Source organism: Solea solea, chromosome 8, assembly GCF_958295425.1.
Source record: "Solea solea chromosome 8, fSolSol10.1, whole genome shotgun sequence".
Lineage (NCBI taxonomy): Eukaryota > Metazoa > Chordata > Actinopteri > Pleuronectiformes > Soleidae > Solea > Solea solea.
Genome location: NC_081141.1, coordinates 352,666 through 367,781, shown reverse-complemented (window position 1 = coordinate 367,781; position 15,116 = coordinate 352,666). Strand labels below are relative to the sequence as shown.

The window sequence follows — 15,116 nt, the reverse complement described above, 5'->3', positions numbered from 1 at the left end:
GACCCCGCCCCTGCAGCACAATCATTAACCTACTTTCTGTTCCATTTTCAAACCTCATGAAGGATTAGATTGGAGATGTTTTAGCTATGACATTTAAGGCCCTATGATTTCTGCAATGAGGTAAACACGGATGGAATTTCAGAAGCAGCCCCAGAAAACCACTGATCATACAGCTCTGTCATCACTTCTCACAAACACCTGCACATTCATGTTTCTGCTGTAAATCAACAGTCAAATTCATTCAAAATCTCACAAAAAAAAAATCACTGAATGTGGTTTAGATTAGTTTAAACTTTGACCCGTTGATAAAACAATGATTGTTATTGGGGCTGCAACTAATGACTACTTTATTAATCATTAAACGTGATACATTATCAATTCATTTGTCAAATATTTTCTCAATCACTTCATAAAAATGTCAGAAAACAGTGAAAAATGTTGATTAGTTTTGTCAAACCTCAGACTGATGACCAGCAAAGACCACTTTGCTTTGATTCATTGATAAACAAGAAGAAAAAAAGAACAATTAGTGTAATAATCATACACTAATTTAGCGTACAATACTTCACATCAACTTATTAGGCCATACTATTTAATATTTTGATAATATCTCCTGTGGTAATGTTCCATCTTTTTTAAATGATACAACAACGTAAACATTGAAATGAAAACAAATGATATTTGTCATATTTGTCAGAAAAGGTCTTCATTATATAACAAAAACTGAGCTCTCTCAGTAACAACATCATCACCAACATTAAAACACAGCTGTGGACTTTTCACAGTGACTTTAATTATTAGTATTATTATTATTTAATGACTTGACTTTAAAAAATTGTATTGCAACAATATGTTGGGTTAGGGTTAGCTTAAGGGTTAGCTTTTCATGGGTCCAGAGAAACAACCTGTGAGCAGCTTTATATTGGAATATAGCAGGAAAATATCCAGACTTACACAAATATGGATTTTAATATTGATTATACAAAATACAAATATATATATATATATATATATATATATATATATATATAAATAAAGGATTTTTTTCCCATATCACCCAGCCCTATTCAAATTCATCACACACACACACACACACACACACACACACACACACACACAGATTACAGATGTGTGCTGGAAAAACAACATGTCCACATGTGGATACTGGGAACACTGGGAATATGTGCACAGTGTGAAGAGGAGGAGCTCCTTGCTCATTCATGGCACTGCCTGCCTGCCTGTCTGTCTGTCTGTCTGTCTGTCTGCCTTGGATGCAAACAAACAATGGAGAATCAGATATTTAAAGATGTTTGTGGATTCCTCTCTGTGCGCGTGTCAGTGGACTAAACATGTCTGACCTCAGTCTGCACGCACACGCACGCACACACACACACACACACGCACGCACACAAAGCATCATCATGGCTCTGATGTGTGGATGCTATGGCAACTGAGGGATTGGATAAATTCCCTGAACAACAACAGGGATCAACCCGCCCCCACACCCCCCCCCCCCCCCCGATCCGCCCCCGCCCCCGCCCCCTCCAACCTTCCATATGTGACACACACATACATGGCGTTATATAGCATCAATAAAAGAACATACATGTATAAGATGAACATTGTAAGGCTTGTGTTAGACTCAGGTGAACAGCGCTCACACTGCTGTGCTGCACCATCATCATCATCATCATCATCGTCGTCATCATCATCATCCATTGTTGTAAATAATGTGGTTAATGCGTCAAAGCGTCAGCTTGTGTTACACATTCAAACATTACAAACATGACAAACAGACATGCAGCGGTTCCGTCCTCGTGCAACTGTATTTATTTATCAAAGATGGACGAATGAAGAGTCACTCACTCACCTTGACTGTTCTCCGGGTCTCCCGTGTGATCCGCAGCCCAGGCATCGTTGACTGAGCGCTGGGAAACCACGGACACCGCGGACCGTTTACGAGCTGCGGATAATCTGGAAATGGCCGCGGAGGTTAATCCAGAGTGAGGCTGGAGGATGCTCGGCCCGGGCGACGCTGCTGCGAGGCCGGCGACAGGCCCGACACCCGGCGGCCTGTTCCCGGGCAGAGCAGGAGGAGGAGGCATGTCGGTGAGGAAGGTGTCCCAGGTGTCGGCGGCCGAGCCGGGCTTCCTGCTGATGGGCGACGCATCGTAACGGCTGACGCGAGGCGCAGCTTGGGAACATCCAGTGTCTACATAGAGAAGAAGAGTGAGCAGCGCAGATATGAACATCATGGAGGAGGTGAAGCTCATGTCCGCCCTCAGCTCTCCATGTACGCCGCAGCGCTGGTCTCTGTCAGACCGTCTCTCCCTGAATGACTGCGCGGCTCCACCATGGATGTGCGTGCGTGCGCGTGTGTGCGTGCGTGCGTGTGCGTGTGTGCGTGAAGCTCAGTCATCAACTCTTCACCTGCTCTGCAACCGAACGTCACTTTACACGTGACTGACGCGTGCTTCAGCCAATAGGACATCAGCACTAATGTGGATCGGCGCTCGCTCATTGGCTGCTGCGTCAGATGCGGTAACGCCCATATACATGGTGACGCCCCCTCATGGACAAACAATACGCTGTAAATCATAAAAAATCCGTGTCGCTCATGTGAAGAAATACAACAACACGCATTCATTCATGCATTCATTCATTCATTCACTTAAACAACTAACAACACCTGTACAGCAGTTATATAAACATGTTTACAAATATCCACCTGTTTTTATTGACGGTGAATTTCACTCAAGTGACAAAATATTAACAGAATAAACAATATCGTGTGACATATGTTCAACATTCTCCAATATAATATGGAGAATTACATACATTACGTTATATGAGACAATATTTAAAGAAAATCATTCAAATTAAATATAATGCAGACCTTTTCAAGTGTATAAGCCCATCATTACGTCACTACATTACAATGAGTGCAACGTTAAATTTACCTGGAGGTTAGCTGGAGGTTAGCTGGAGGTTACCTGGAGGAGGCTACATGTAAATATACGTAAATATTAGAACCTCTGTGAATGTTGAGCGCTGGACAGAGAAGAAGTTCATCAACAGTGAAGAAACACAGATGTTCTGTGAGGAGAGGAGGGATTTTTGTAATGAAGCACTTGTTATTGTTATTATATGTTATATATATTATATTATGTTTACCTGTGAGATAAATATAATATAAATATAATAATATTCCTCCACCTTCACTTATGGATTTCCTTATAAATCAGCGTGTCATGAGTATTGATCCCCCTCTCGTGGCCACAATATGTAATGACATCTGTCAAGTTTTATTTGGAAACTCATCCAAACTTTTAACATTTAAAGAATCCTGAAAATTTGACAAAATAATTTGAATGGTTTCTTCGTGACCTCCCTTTCATCAAATGATGGCAGAATAAGTTCAAAGGTCAACACTGACCTCTGTAGAAATGACTCAAGGACTGCCATTTGACTTTCTACCATTTTTAAATGTCTTTATTTAAAAAGAGCGACACACAGAAAAATAATAATTACAAGAGTGTATTGAAAATCTGAGGATTATTTCACGGCTGAATCACAAATCCTGAAACGTCTAACGGCTATAGTTTTCACTTGTACACATGTGAAGTGGTGAGATCATGCATGTGCGCAGCAGTCTCTGCTCATGATCTCACACACAGTCTCAACATGACTGGGACATGAAATGACACCGTTTACTGTGAGCAGAGGGAATTTCATTGCAAAGTAAGATTTTGGGGGATTAGGATCATTTTTGACTTTTGTTTTCCAAACATTTCAACTGCACAGCGACGCTACTGAGCTAACTTACGACACTGTGACGAGCTCAAATGCATAGGAATGGATTTATATGCACAGACTGGGAATAAGCTAAGTTACAGTCGGCTGCACTGTAAAATGCTCCACTATATAGAATTTACATAGAACACTGTCCTGGTTAGTATCTGTGCACTAAACGAGGGCTGTGCTGCTGCTGCTGCTGCTGCTGCTGCTGCTGCTGCTGCTGCTGCTGCTGCGATGTTACAGGAAATACGGGGTGGTCGTTCGGGGTGGGATGACTCTCTCGGAGTCGGGCACAGCTCGGAACAGCTTGGGCTCTCGTGTGTTGGCATCTTTGAAGACCATGATGGACGCGATGTTGCCACAGCGGTAGCAGTAGTTGGGAGCCGACCACACCGTGACCAGCTTCTCGTCGAACATGAACTTGTAGCCCTCGTGGACGAGCTGATGCGCCCGGCAGATCAGCTTCAGGTTGTTAATGTGAACGAACTGCAATCAGAGAGAAGACAGAGAAACGTCATCACCATGTACGCATTAATCATTTAAGGGATAGTTGAGTATTTTTGTATTTTTGAGTTTGTTGTTTATGAAGCACTGACTGTACTGTGTGCAATCAGCACATGTATGCAGTCCTGGGGTTTCTGTTTTTACTTTGGTGTTCAAACCTAATAGAAGCTGTCAGGTATGATCCTCACTTCCTCTCTTTGGCTCGTTTTAAAGTCTGTTTGCATTTCCCACGTTTTCAGGCCGACCACAGATCAGATGACCTTAGATTTATGTCTTTGAAAAAAGCCTGAAATGGCTGCAGGTGGTAAAACAGCTTCATACTTTAAGACGGTGTAAAAATGACTGTAGTGGCTTAATAACTGTATCGGTAGAAAGTTGCTGACTAAGCTGTGAGCGCCCCCTGCTGTTCCCCTGCAATAAGAACCAGCCTGAGACACAGAGGACGGCTCACAATGTAAACTGCATCCTCACCACTCACTGATCAGTGCTGCGTCCAACAGTAACTTCACATGTGTCATTTTGTGACTTAAAAGATGAAAACATACTTAAAGGGATAGTTTGGTTAGTTTAGTAGAGTGGATGCGACGCTGTTTGGAGAGCCAAATGTCTCAGGTGCATGTACAGTAATATTACACAAGTACTTTTACACAGAAATACTTGTATGAATATCAGTGATGATTGTGACTGTTCTCACCTCGTTTGTGACCTTTGCACCAAAGAGCCAGCCGGCTCCTCTGGGACTGATGGCCCAGGTGTCCACATCTTCAGGGTCTGACCACACCAGATCACAAAACGCTCCTTTGTGAGGGATCTCCTGGTTACGCTCAATGGTTCGAATCTGATCTAGTGTTTTGATGTCTGGGGAGAGGCCGCCGTGAACACACAGGATCTGTTCATCCATCAGCTGAAAGAGAAGAACACAAGTTACACAAGTAACACAAGTTACACGTCATCGCTCTGTGAATGCAACCAACGTCTCTCAATTACTAAACTGCACAGACAGCTTCTGGATAATGTGCACAAATCCTGTTGTTTTCACAGGACGCAGATTGATTATTATATAGTATATAGTATATAGGTTAGATTAAGATGGAGTGAGAGATAAGGTGACTCTAATTATTATTTAATGTATTATTTGTTATTAGTATTTCTAATATTCTTCAATTTAAATTCTTAAAATGTATCTAAAAACCGGAAAATAATTTGACATTTTGTCAAATGTTTCTGACATTTTGGTCAGAAACATTGAAGATTGCCAAGTTAAATACAAAAATCTTCAATAAGTTCAATATATATATACAGTATACACACATACATACACATACATATACACTATATACACATGTCTAAAAACATGGTTTCATGACACACAGGAGGAGCCATATAGATGAATTAAAAGATAGATTAATACTTACAGCTGCAACTGTTAACATGTCAAACACTTTGGTGCAGTAACGCCATGCGTTTGCATTTCCATACTTGGTCTGACACTCATCTGTAAGACCAACAGGGAGAGGGAGTACATTAGTGATGATGAAGTCTGATGAAGAATATCATCCTCCTTCACGCGTCACTTCACCATAGAAGCCGTAAACTTGTGTGATCTGTCTGCTCTCGTGGTTCCCGCGCAGCAGTGTGATGCGGTCGGGCCATTTGGCTTTCAGCACCAGCAGGTAGGTGAACGTCTCCAGACTGTAGTATCCTCGGTCAACAAAGTCGCCCTGCATACAACAGAGACGCACAGCAGTTCACACTAAACCATTCACAGAGATTATTGTGTGTGTGAGCTCAGAATAATCAGTATACAAACCATAAATATGTAATTTGTGTCTGGAACCTGGCCGCCTGTCCGAAACAGTTCACAGAGATCGTAGAACTAAGACACAGAGAGAAAGGGTCAGAGCTTACAGCCGAGTAAACAATAGATTTTAGGGTCGCAATGATTATTAATCTATTACTAAATCAATCAATAGTCAACTCATTTTATAATTTAAAACAATTACAATTAAAAGTGAATATCTTCTGGTTTATTTCCTTCATATAACAAAAGAAATCATTATGGTCATTTTGAACAATGAGTCGACACATTCATTGATTATGAAATGATGAGTGTTTGTATTGTACTGTGTTCACCTGTCCGTGTATGTCCCCACATACTGTTACTGGAGTAGAGACGGGCTGGACGTTGGATTCCTCCAGCAGGAGATCGCACACGTAGTCACACAACCTCTGTTCACATGAAGAACACATGTGATACACAAGTGACACCTTCACTTTGTACATTTGTACTCTTTTTGTCAACTTTGTTTTATCACAAGACACAAACCAGACATAAAGAAAAAAAGAACACACAAGCTTCATATTCTGGATGTGACGAGGGTGACGACAATTACATGTATTACGTGGTACACGAGCTTCCTCTGGTGGTAAAAATCAGAAATACTAACAACTAATAACAAACAATATAGATAAATGAAATAATAATAATTAGTCATCTTATCTCTCAGTCCATCTTAATCTAATCTCACTACAGCAGTGTGTGAAGTGAGGAAGAGGAGGATGATGAGAGACTGACTTTGCTTGGCTTATTGACACCACTGTATTTTAGTGTTGGTGATAATGGTTTTATATTTTCTCAGGTGGTGTCCCGGGTGTGACGGGTGAGCAGGAGACAGGTGAGCAGGAGACAGGTGAACAGGAGACAGGTGAACAGGAGACAGGTGAACAGGAGACAGGTGAGCAGGAGACAGGTGAGCAGGAAACAGGTGAACAGGTGAACAGGTGAACAGGTGAACAGGAGGCAGGTGAGCAGGAGACAGGTGAACAGGAGACAGGTGACAGGTGAGCAGGAGACAGGTGAGCAGGAGACAGGTGACAGGTGAGCAGGAGACAGGTGAGCAGGAGACAGGTGAGCAGGAGACAGGTGAACAGGAGACAGGTGACAGGTGAGCAGGAGACAGGTGAGCAGGAGACAGGTGAGCAGGAGACAGGTGAGCAGGTGAGCAGGTGAACAGGTGACAGGTGAGATTGGCACAGCACCCCCGCAACCCTCATGTGGAGGATAAAGGACAAAGCGGTAGAAGATGGATGGATGGCACTTGTTATAAAAAGTTTGAGAACCACTGGTCTAGGGCTGACTGAGTTTCAAAATTGAACAAAGGATTTCAAACACCAAAGTCACAAAATAACCCATTGAAATGAATGATGGAGGCAGCGTGGTAGCGTATCGGCCCCGTTACGCTATGATCTGACTATTCTGTCTGTATTTATTGTGCCAGATCTAATGTGAAAAACTTTGTATTGGTACAGAATCAGGATGACCCAAATACAATGGTGCGTGCAGGCTGGAAAATCAGAAACTCTAAATCATGGGAGTTTTAATGTCTCTTTGAAAGCTTGTCCCCGTCTGTGTGCTGTGATTGTTAAGTCATAAGTCGAAACTGTTCCAGAAATATTCCTCACATTTTTACTCGTATCGACAGTGAAATTCTTACTATAGATCGCACACATCAGCGGGAACATCATCGACATTTAGCCACAAAACTCACAACATTAGCAGCAGGTCAGCACAAGTGAGCAGAACAATCAAGAACTAATCAAGACACACAATCCTTTTTACTGGTTTGAATAACTTTAAATATGTAAATACAAACCATATCATGTACATTCACTTACCAAAAAGTGATTGCAGCTCCTACCTTGTAACGTAAAGTTTTTATTTTGCCTCAAAATCACTGGATTTCATTCCTCACTAATGTATTCAATATAATATATGATGATTATCAATGCAACAGCCTATATAGCTATAATATCTACATAATGCCCAGCCCATATGTTTGGTCAGGATAAATGTAACATTTAGATGTTTTCCCACGTCTAGTAAACGGCTTGCTTTGACATATAAACCCAGTGATGAGTTGTTGCAGAGTGACCAGTTTCACTATAAACAAACTTTTCTATATCTCCCCAAAAACTTGAGGAGTAGCTGCACAAGTGTTTGTGGCTCAGCTCACAAATGGAACAATTAACTTAACCACACCACTGGTTTAGACACTATAGCAAGTCATTCAAATATGTAATAGCTAGTCTGGATATGTGTTGCAGATTTACAAATTTAAAATGAACATTTCAGTTATCCACAATGTCATTCTTCCAATGACAAATACCATTCCCATTCAATACGTATGGGTTTTTTTTTGTCATTACAGACATATTAAATCTATTGTAGAACGTGGGTATCATAACATGAGACAAGATGTGATCTTAGTTTTTGGATATCCTCATATTGTGATAAGGTATCCGTGATGACTTCCTGGTTTTAAAGGCTGTCGCATTGATAATCATCATATTAAACTAAATATTCTAAAATTGAATATTATATATTCATTAAAAAATACAGGGATTGACTAAACACTTGTTTAATTTTGACCATATTTATAGGCAATTTAATTGTTTCTAACACAAATTTCCTTCATTTAACTTTAAAAGTGGGTCTGCAACTCACTATTATTTTCACAATCGATTAATCTGCCAATTATTTTCTCAGTCAATCAAGTACTCGTTTGGCAGGTAAAATAGGGCTGAACAATTATTTGAAATCAAAATCGCAGTATGGCCTACGGCAATTTTCAAATCTCAAGAGCAATATTTCTTATCTCCAAAACACATCATATTCTGTTTCTCAAAGATCTGTTATTCAAACGAAGATGAGAATAATTATGTAAAAATGACCATCCCCTCTCATATCGCGCAGCAATCGAAATTTCAGTCAAAACAATCGTGATTAGATATTTATATAAAATCGTTCAGCCCTACCATAAGATGTTGATGGATGTTTCCTAAACTTCCAAATAATGATAATAAAAACCTTACTTTGTCCACTAAACTACATTATTAGGTTTTAACGATTTCTTTGTTCCATGGAGCTAAGAAGCCATAAAATATTCTCATTTAAGAAGCTGACAAATCAGAGAAATTGCTTTAATTATGAAAAGAACAACAGTCAAACTGATTAATGGATTTTCTAAATAGTTGGCAATTCATTTAGTAATCTATTACCCGCCTCATCGTTGCAGCCCTATTTAAAAGCCAAAGAAATACATCAGCTATTATCTGAAATGAGAGGTAATAACTGCATTTTAAAACCATCCATACCCTCACGTGGAGGATAAAGCAGTAGAAGATGGATGGTAACACAGGTCATAAATAGTAGATATTCATGTTTTAGAATGTATTAACTGTGTGTTGTCATGCTTTACACGGATATAATATCTCTAGAATTTACCGAGTTAAACTTCATAACAAATATTTACAAATAAACTATTCTTTTTTCCAGTATGAGTTATCTTCAGTTTCCCTAAATCAATAAGATCAGTATCTATCTTTATAGAAATCTGCAATTAGGTGTAATTAGTCACAATCTTATCAATATATTTAACTAGAATTGTGACCAGTCACAAATATTTTGAACACAGAATATACCGAAGTCATAATTTAATTGATCAAATTCTAAATATCTTCTGTTGTCAAACTTCATCTCCAGATATTTCACTGTCATTGTGTCAAAATGGAATTACGACTAGTCATAGTTCTGGCGTTTCAATGTGTGTGACGCTAATTCAGGACATTAGTGTGTAAAAAGGCCAGTTCGTGCTGCTGTGCCATGTCACAATAGTGCTGCTCTAGTATTCGGCTGATCTCAAACTCAGGATTTAATGAACTGTGTTGACTTCCTGAATGAACGAATGAAATCAGCGAGCTAGCTAGCTGAAGCTACCCAGTGTTGCTAACGGTGGCTAAAGACGTCACGTAAAACGGCGACGAGCTAACATGGCTATGATAATATGACCTCATATCTTCGTCAAAATGAGTTGGATGAAACCACATTTACCTTGAGGTCGTTCTCTGGCAGGTATTTACACTGTTTGGCGATCTCTGCATATTTATCCAGGTCCAGAGGCGCCATGGTACCGACTCGAGCTGGTCCTCATTCGCAACTTCCTGCAAGACTTCAATCAAGGAGGTGTCACTATCCCACACTGCCACCTGCCGTCCAACTACTACTACTACACCATTTGTTTCATTTATCGAGATATCAATGTAGATATAAAAACCCAGGTTTAAAATGCACTTCAACAGGCAAAGTAAAAAAAAACACAAACATCACAAAAGTCAGAATAGCAAATTAAAAAAAAAAAATAAAAAATAAATATAAATAAAAATTATTCCAGGAACGTCCACATGTCTGTCTGTCTGTAGTTCTGTCTGTCTGTCTGTCTGTTTGTAACTTTGTACTTTGATGACTTTGAACAAAAAATGCTGCTATAAAACAATGTGATCAATGTGAAGGAGCACGATCAACCTTCTGTTAATTCACAGAATGTCTGTCCTTCTGTTAATCACATAACTGTCCAACAAAAAGGGAAAATAAAATAATAAATGGATAATTAAAAAAAGATGATAAAACGACAGCATTGCAGTTTAGGAGATTTATAAATAATGAGACTGAGAAGATGAGAGGATGAGAAGAGAAAGAACATAATGAATCGGGTAGTGTAGGAGTTTTCTGTCAATCACACTGATATCCAATCATACATTCTATCATCTATTTTCCTGTAAATAGGACCATAATTTACAATTGACACATGTTCTAGCTGAAACCAGCGACAGAGATCACTAACACCTCAGGAAAACATTTCTGTGATGTTATAAATCAAGTGACTGAGTTCTCTTTGTCTCCCACTTACTTTCGTACTACTTTGTAGGTTTCACCTTTCGAATCAGAAGATTGTGTTCATTTTTATGGTTTTTACAGAAGTGATTTTGTCAGTAATGTTCCATCGAGTGGTGGTTCTCAAACTTTATGCCAAGTACGTGAGAAAATACTGAGCTCTTGAAGCAACACCATTAAAATACAGTGGTGTAAATAAGCCGAGCAGAGTCAGCTCATATATCCTTCAGACACTGGTATAGCCAGATTAGATTAAGATGGAGCAAGTGATAAAGTGACTCGAATTATTATTATTATATTTTCTTATTAGTTTCATGGTCAATATTCCTTAACTCCGATCACATACCCTGGTATATACAGTAGGACAGTAAGTACCACCACGTACCACAGTTTGAGAACCATGGCTGTCGAGGGTTCAGCTGACTGATCAGAGGCCTGGATCACATCTTTATTTAATGTGACACATTTACCTTCAGGTTGTCATGATAGAGAATAACAGCTGTCCATGAATGTTCTTTCTGCAGCTGGGTTTTAGTCACATGGAAAAGGTGTTTGGCAGAACTCAGGGTGTCTGTTGTACTGGTATTCACTGATGTGGTCGTCCTCTGCTTGTGTTTAGAGATTGTTTGGTCTGTTCGCTTTATTATAACATTTATTGTCTTTCCTTAGTCTTCTGGCTCTGTCTCTGTAATTGTTTACATTATAACAGATACTGTTAAGAACAGTGTTACAGTGCCACGTACTGGCCTGGCATATGTACTGCAGTGTTTAGAGTTGTTTTGGGGTTTTTGTGTGGATGAAGACATTTCCCAAATTGATGCTGTGTTTATGAAAAAACGAACAAAATAAGATTGTTTACGCTTCCTTCCGTTTGCAGCCCCAGGATCAACACATGTAAATGTTAGTGAAACATTGGAGACGTCCAAAAGAAAACATGGATGCAAATGTATTTGGGCTAGCCACTGTTAGCAATACCAGCTAATAACAAACTTTGACCCATCCATCCATTTTCTACAGCTTTATCCTCTACAGGAAGAGCTGTGAGTCTGATGACCTCCAAGATTCTGAGTTCCAACTACAAATGGAATACACCAATGCTCAGCTCGTGTCTTTGTTTCCTCTCACTTTTTCCTAGTGTCTGCCTGTTGATCTCTGACCCAGTTTGTATTTTTGCTCTGACTTGCTTGACTTGCTTGACTTGCTTGATTTACTTTGCTGTTTCTGACTTTGGACTTTTAGTCTAAGTGAACCCACGGAGAACTCAGATGCAGAGAATGATATAAGTGTATGTTATATTTGTGCTTTAAAGGATTTCAGTACTGTTTAAATCAGTGGTCTCAAAGTTGCGGCCCGGGGGCCACATGTGGCCCTCCAATCGATTTCATGTGGCCCTCCAAACAATATCAAGTTGTAACAAGTCATTTCTATATGTTTTTATTTTAAAATGAATGGATTAACTTTGCATCATAAATATGTTTTTTTTATTGTTGTATATTAAAACAATCACTTATATTTTGAAATGATCCAATCCAACTTCATTTTTAAAGCACTTTAAAACAAACACAGTGGACTGTACGGAATAATGAAGAAGTAAAAGACGGAAAAGCTCACACGAGGCAATAGAGTACATATAAAAAAAGGAATTAATACGGCATATTGATATGTCATTTTGAGCTCATAACGTCCACCGCAACTGTTGCTTTTCCCAACTGAGCAGATTAAACAGTCATTGGGCCACAGGTCATTTGAGTTGAGACCCCTGGTTTAAATAGTGTTTTGGCGGTCCATAAAGAAGATATCATCATCCTGTTTTGATTTGAGATTGTTTATAAAGTCTTTGTCAAAGTGCTGCAGGTCACTTTCACGGATCAAGCCCTTTGGTAAGTATCCTAACAGTTTTGTAATGTGGCTTTTAAGAAGTTTCTGTCTCTCTTCTTCAATCATGCGTCTAAGCTCTGCCTCCTTCTCCTCCTCCATCTCTTCCTCTTTGGCCTCCGCCTCCCTTTCAGCCTGACGCTCCTGCCTCCTTTCCTCCACCAGCTTTTCCACCGCACGTTTATGCTCCAGTTCCTTCATGCGTCTTCTCTGGGCGTTCATCTGCTCAATCCGATCGTCCTCCGCAAACTTGTCCATCATCATCCTCCTGAAGGCCTCCTCCTCTTCTTTCTGTGCCTTCCTCTGCAACTCTTTGAGAGCTGTCAGTTCCTGGCAGGCCTGCTGAAGCATCAGCCTCTGCCTCATTTTCTTCTCCATTTCTTCAATTTCCCTCTGCCTGTAAGCTTCCTCCTTCTCCTCCAGGTAAATTTCCTCCATGAGTTGCTCCATCTCCTCACGCTGCTGCTTCTCCTCTTCTATCGTCCTACAGAGGGATTGGTAGGCCTGGTCTTTGGCTTCACCCTTCTCTTTTTCCTTAGCCAATCTGTCCTCCTCCATGACCTGCTTCTGCTCCACAAACTCTATGATGCGGCGGTTCTCAGCCTTTATCCTCTCTTTCTCCACGAGTTTCCACTCTTCACGCTGCTTCTCAAATTTCTCTATTTCCTGCTGAGTGGCTCTGACCCTCTCCAGTCTCTGCTTCCTCTCCATCTCAAACTCCTCATAAATCTTCCTCACTATGTTGTCCACCTGTTGCTTCTCTTTGAGAAACTCCTCATATGCCTGCTGTCTCCTGTGATCCTTCTCCACAAACTGCTGTTTCAGCAGTTGGAGATACTCCTCCCGCTCCACCTGGCGTTTCTGCTCTAGTTTCTGCTGCTCCGTTTCTTCTCGTTGTTTTTCGTCCAGCATCTTTAGTCCTAACTCCGCCTCCTCGCACTGCTCTTCACGCCTCATGTTTTCCCTCTCGGCCATCTGCTCAGCTCTCCCCTTGTTCACATAGGCAGCCAACAGTTTTGACTTCAAATCTCGCAGCTCCAGGGTGTTCTCTCGGATTTGTTGCCTCCTCTTCTCCTTTCCTTGCTTATCAAGTTCAATGCGTGCGATGGCTTTAGCCATCCTCTCATCTTGCTCGCGTTGCTTCTCCCTGTTCCTTCTGTCCTCCTCTGCGTTGAGGAGCGTGCTCACCCTTTCGTGCTCCCTCTGCTCAGCCCGCCTCTGTCGAAAATGTCTCCTCTTCTCCCAGGTTTCCTCCTCCTCATCATACTCCAGCAGCAGCCGGTTGCGTTCCAAACGCTTGACCTCCTGCTGCCTACTCAGGTCCTCACTCTGGGGTTGACTCCAGAAACTCTTCTGCTCATCGTAGTTCCAGTTACGTTTCATCTTTGATTATTGTGATTATCCCTCGTACGTCTTTTGCTCGTCTGTGACTCCTCTGAGTCGCTTCTTTGGTGTTTTACAGCAAACTGCTTCAGTAATGGGTCATGACTGCTTTCCTCTAAATCCCAAAATCCTGACATAGCCTTCAAATAGACAGGTGGAGATCAATGGGCATCATGAAAGGAAAGTGTCCTGTCACTTTCCTTTCATGCATCTTTAGAATTTGTGTCAATGATGAGTCAGCGTCCACACACTGTTCTTCTTCAGCCGTAGTCTAGGTTATGGTTCATGTGTCTGCAGATGAATGAGCAGGTTTTGAATTTTTGGTAGAAAAACTCATTTCTTTCACAAATGAATTAGTAAAGTAAGTTTGATGTGACAATTTTACATGACATATTTATCTTGATAATGCATATTGTAATGGACTTAACAAAGGTTATGAATTCTGCTATGAAACTGCTGATTGTTGCAGAATCAGCAGACCTGAACCTGTTGCTATCCAAACTAATTATAATAGGTGGCATGAAAGAAACATTTTGTTTTGTTTTAGGGAGCAAACAGTCCAAATAATTAGGCTGAAGGGTGAACACAGGTGACCTTTTCACCTGGGAATGTCAGTTAGGGTTGCCTGGGGACACATAGGAGTCAGGAATTGAACCCTTGACCTCGCCCTACCACTGATCCACTGTCATCACATGAAAATAAATTCCTGAAATAACATAAAAAAGTGTGTGGGGAGGGGCTGACTTATGGGAAATAAATCTTAGAATCAACATGTGCTGATATATTCTTTAGAAGATTATTCTGCCTCTTTCACCTGAGGGTCTGT

General features: G+C 40.6%; 3 protein-coding genes across 3 annotated transcripts in view; all 3 read right to left on the bottom strand.

Moving 5' to 3' along the window:
* Positions 1-2,390, bottom strand: part of LOC131464396 (multiple epidermal growth factor-like domains protein 9) — a 16,947-nt gene extending 14,557 nt beyond the window's left edge. The window contains exon 1 of the mRNA XM_058636850.1: positions 1,871-2,390. Within this exon, the coding sequence (XP_058492833.1) occupies positions 1,871-2,273 (403 nt within the window). The 5' untranslated portion in view covers positions 2,274-2,390. The remainder of the gene's footprint in view (positions 1-1,870) is intronic.
* A 1,074-nt stretch (positions 2,391-3,464) lies between these two features.
* ppp6c (protein phosphatase 6, catalytic subunit) lies at positions 3,465-10,352 on the bottom strand. Its single transcript, XM_058636972.1, has 7 exons — positions 10,193-10,352; positions 6,436-6,531; positions 6,113-6,178; positions 5,882-6,023; positions 5,718-5,797; positions 4,997-5,206; positions 3,465-4,284 (listed from the first exon to the last, which is right to left on the bottom strand). The coding sequence occupies exons 1-7, from the start codon at positions 10,265-10,267 to the stop codon at positions 4,036-4,038; spliced, it is 918 nt and encodes a 305-aa protein (XP_058492955.1). The 5' UTR covers positions 10,268-10,352; the 3' UTR covers positions 3,465-4,035.
* A 2,150-nt stretch (positions 10,353-12,502) lies between these two features.
* Positions 12,503-14,450, bottom strand: LOC131464336 (meiosis-specific nuclear structural protein 1-like). The gene has a single exon (XM_058636768.1). It carries the CDS (start codon positions 14,288-14,290, stop codon positions 12,797-12,799), a length of 1,494 nt encoding a protein of 497 aa, XP_058492751.1. The 5' UTR covers positions 14,291-14,450; the 3' UTR covers positions 12,503-12,796.
* Between the last annotated feature and the right edge of the window lie 666 nt (positions 14,451-15,116).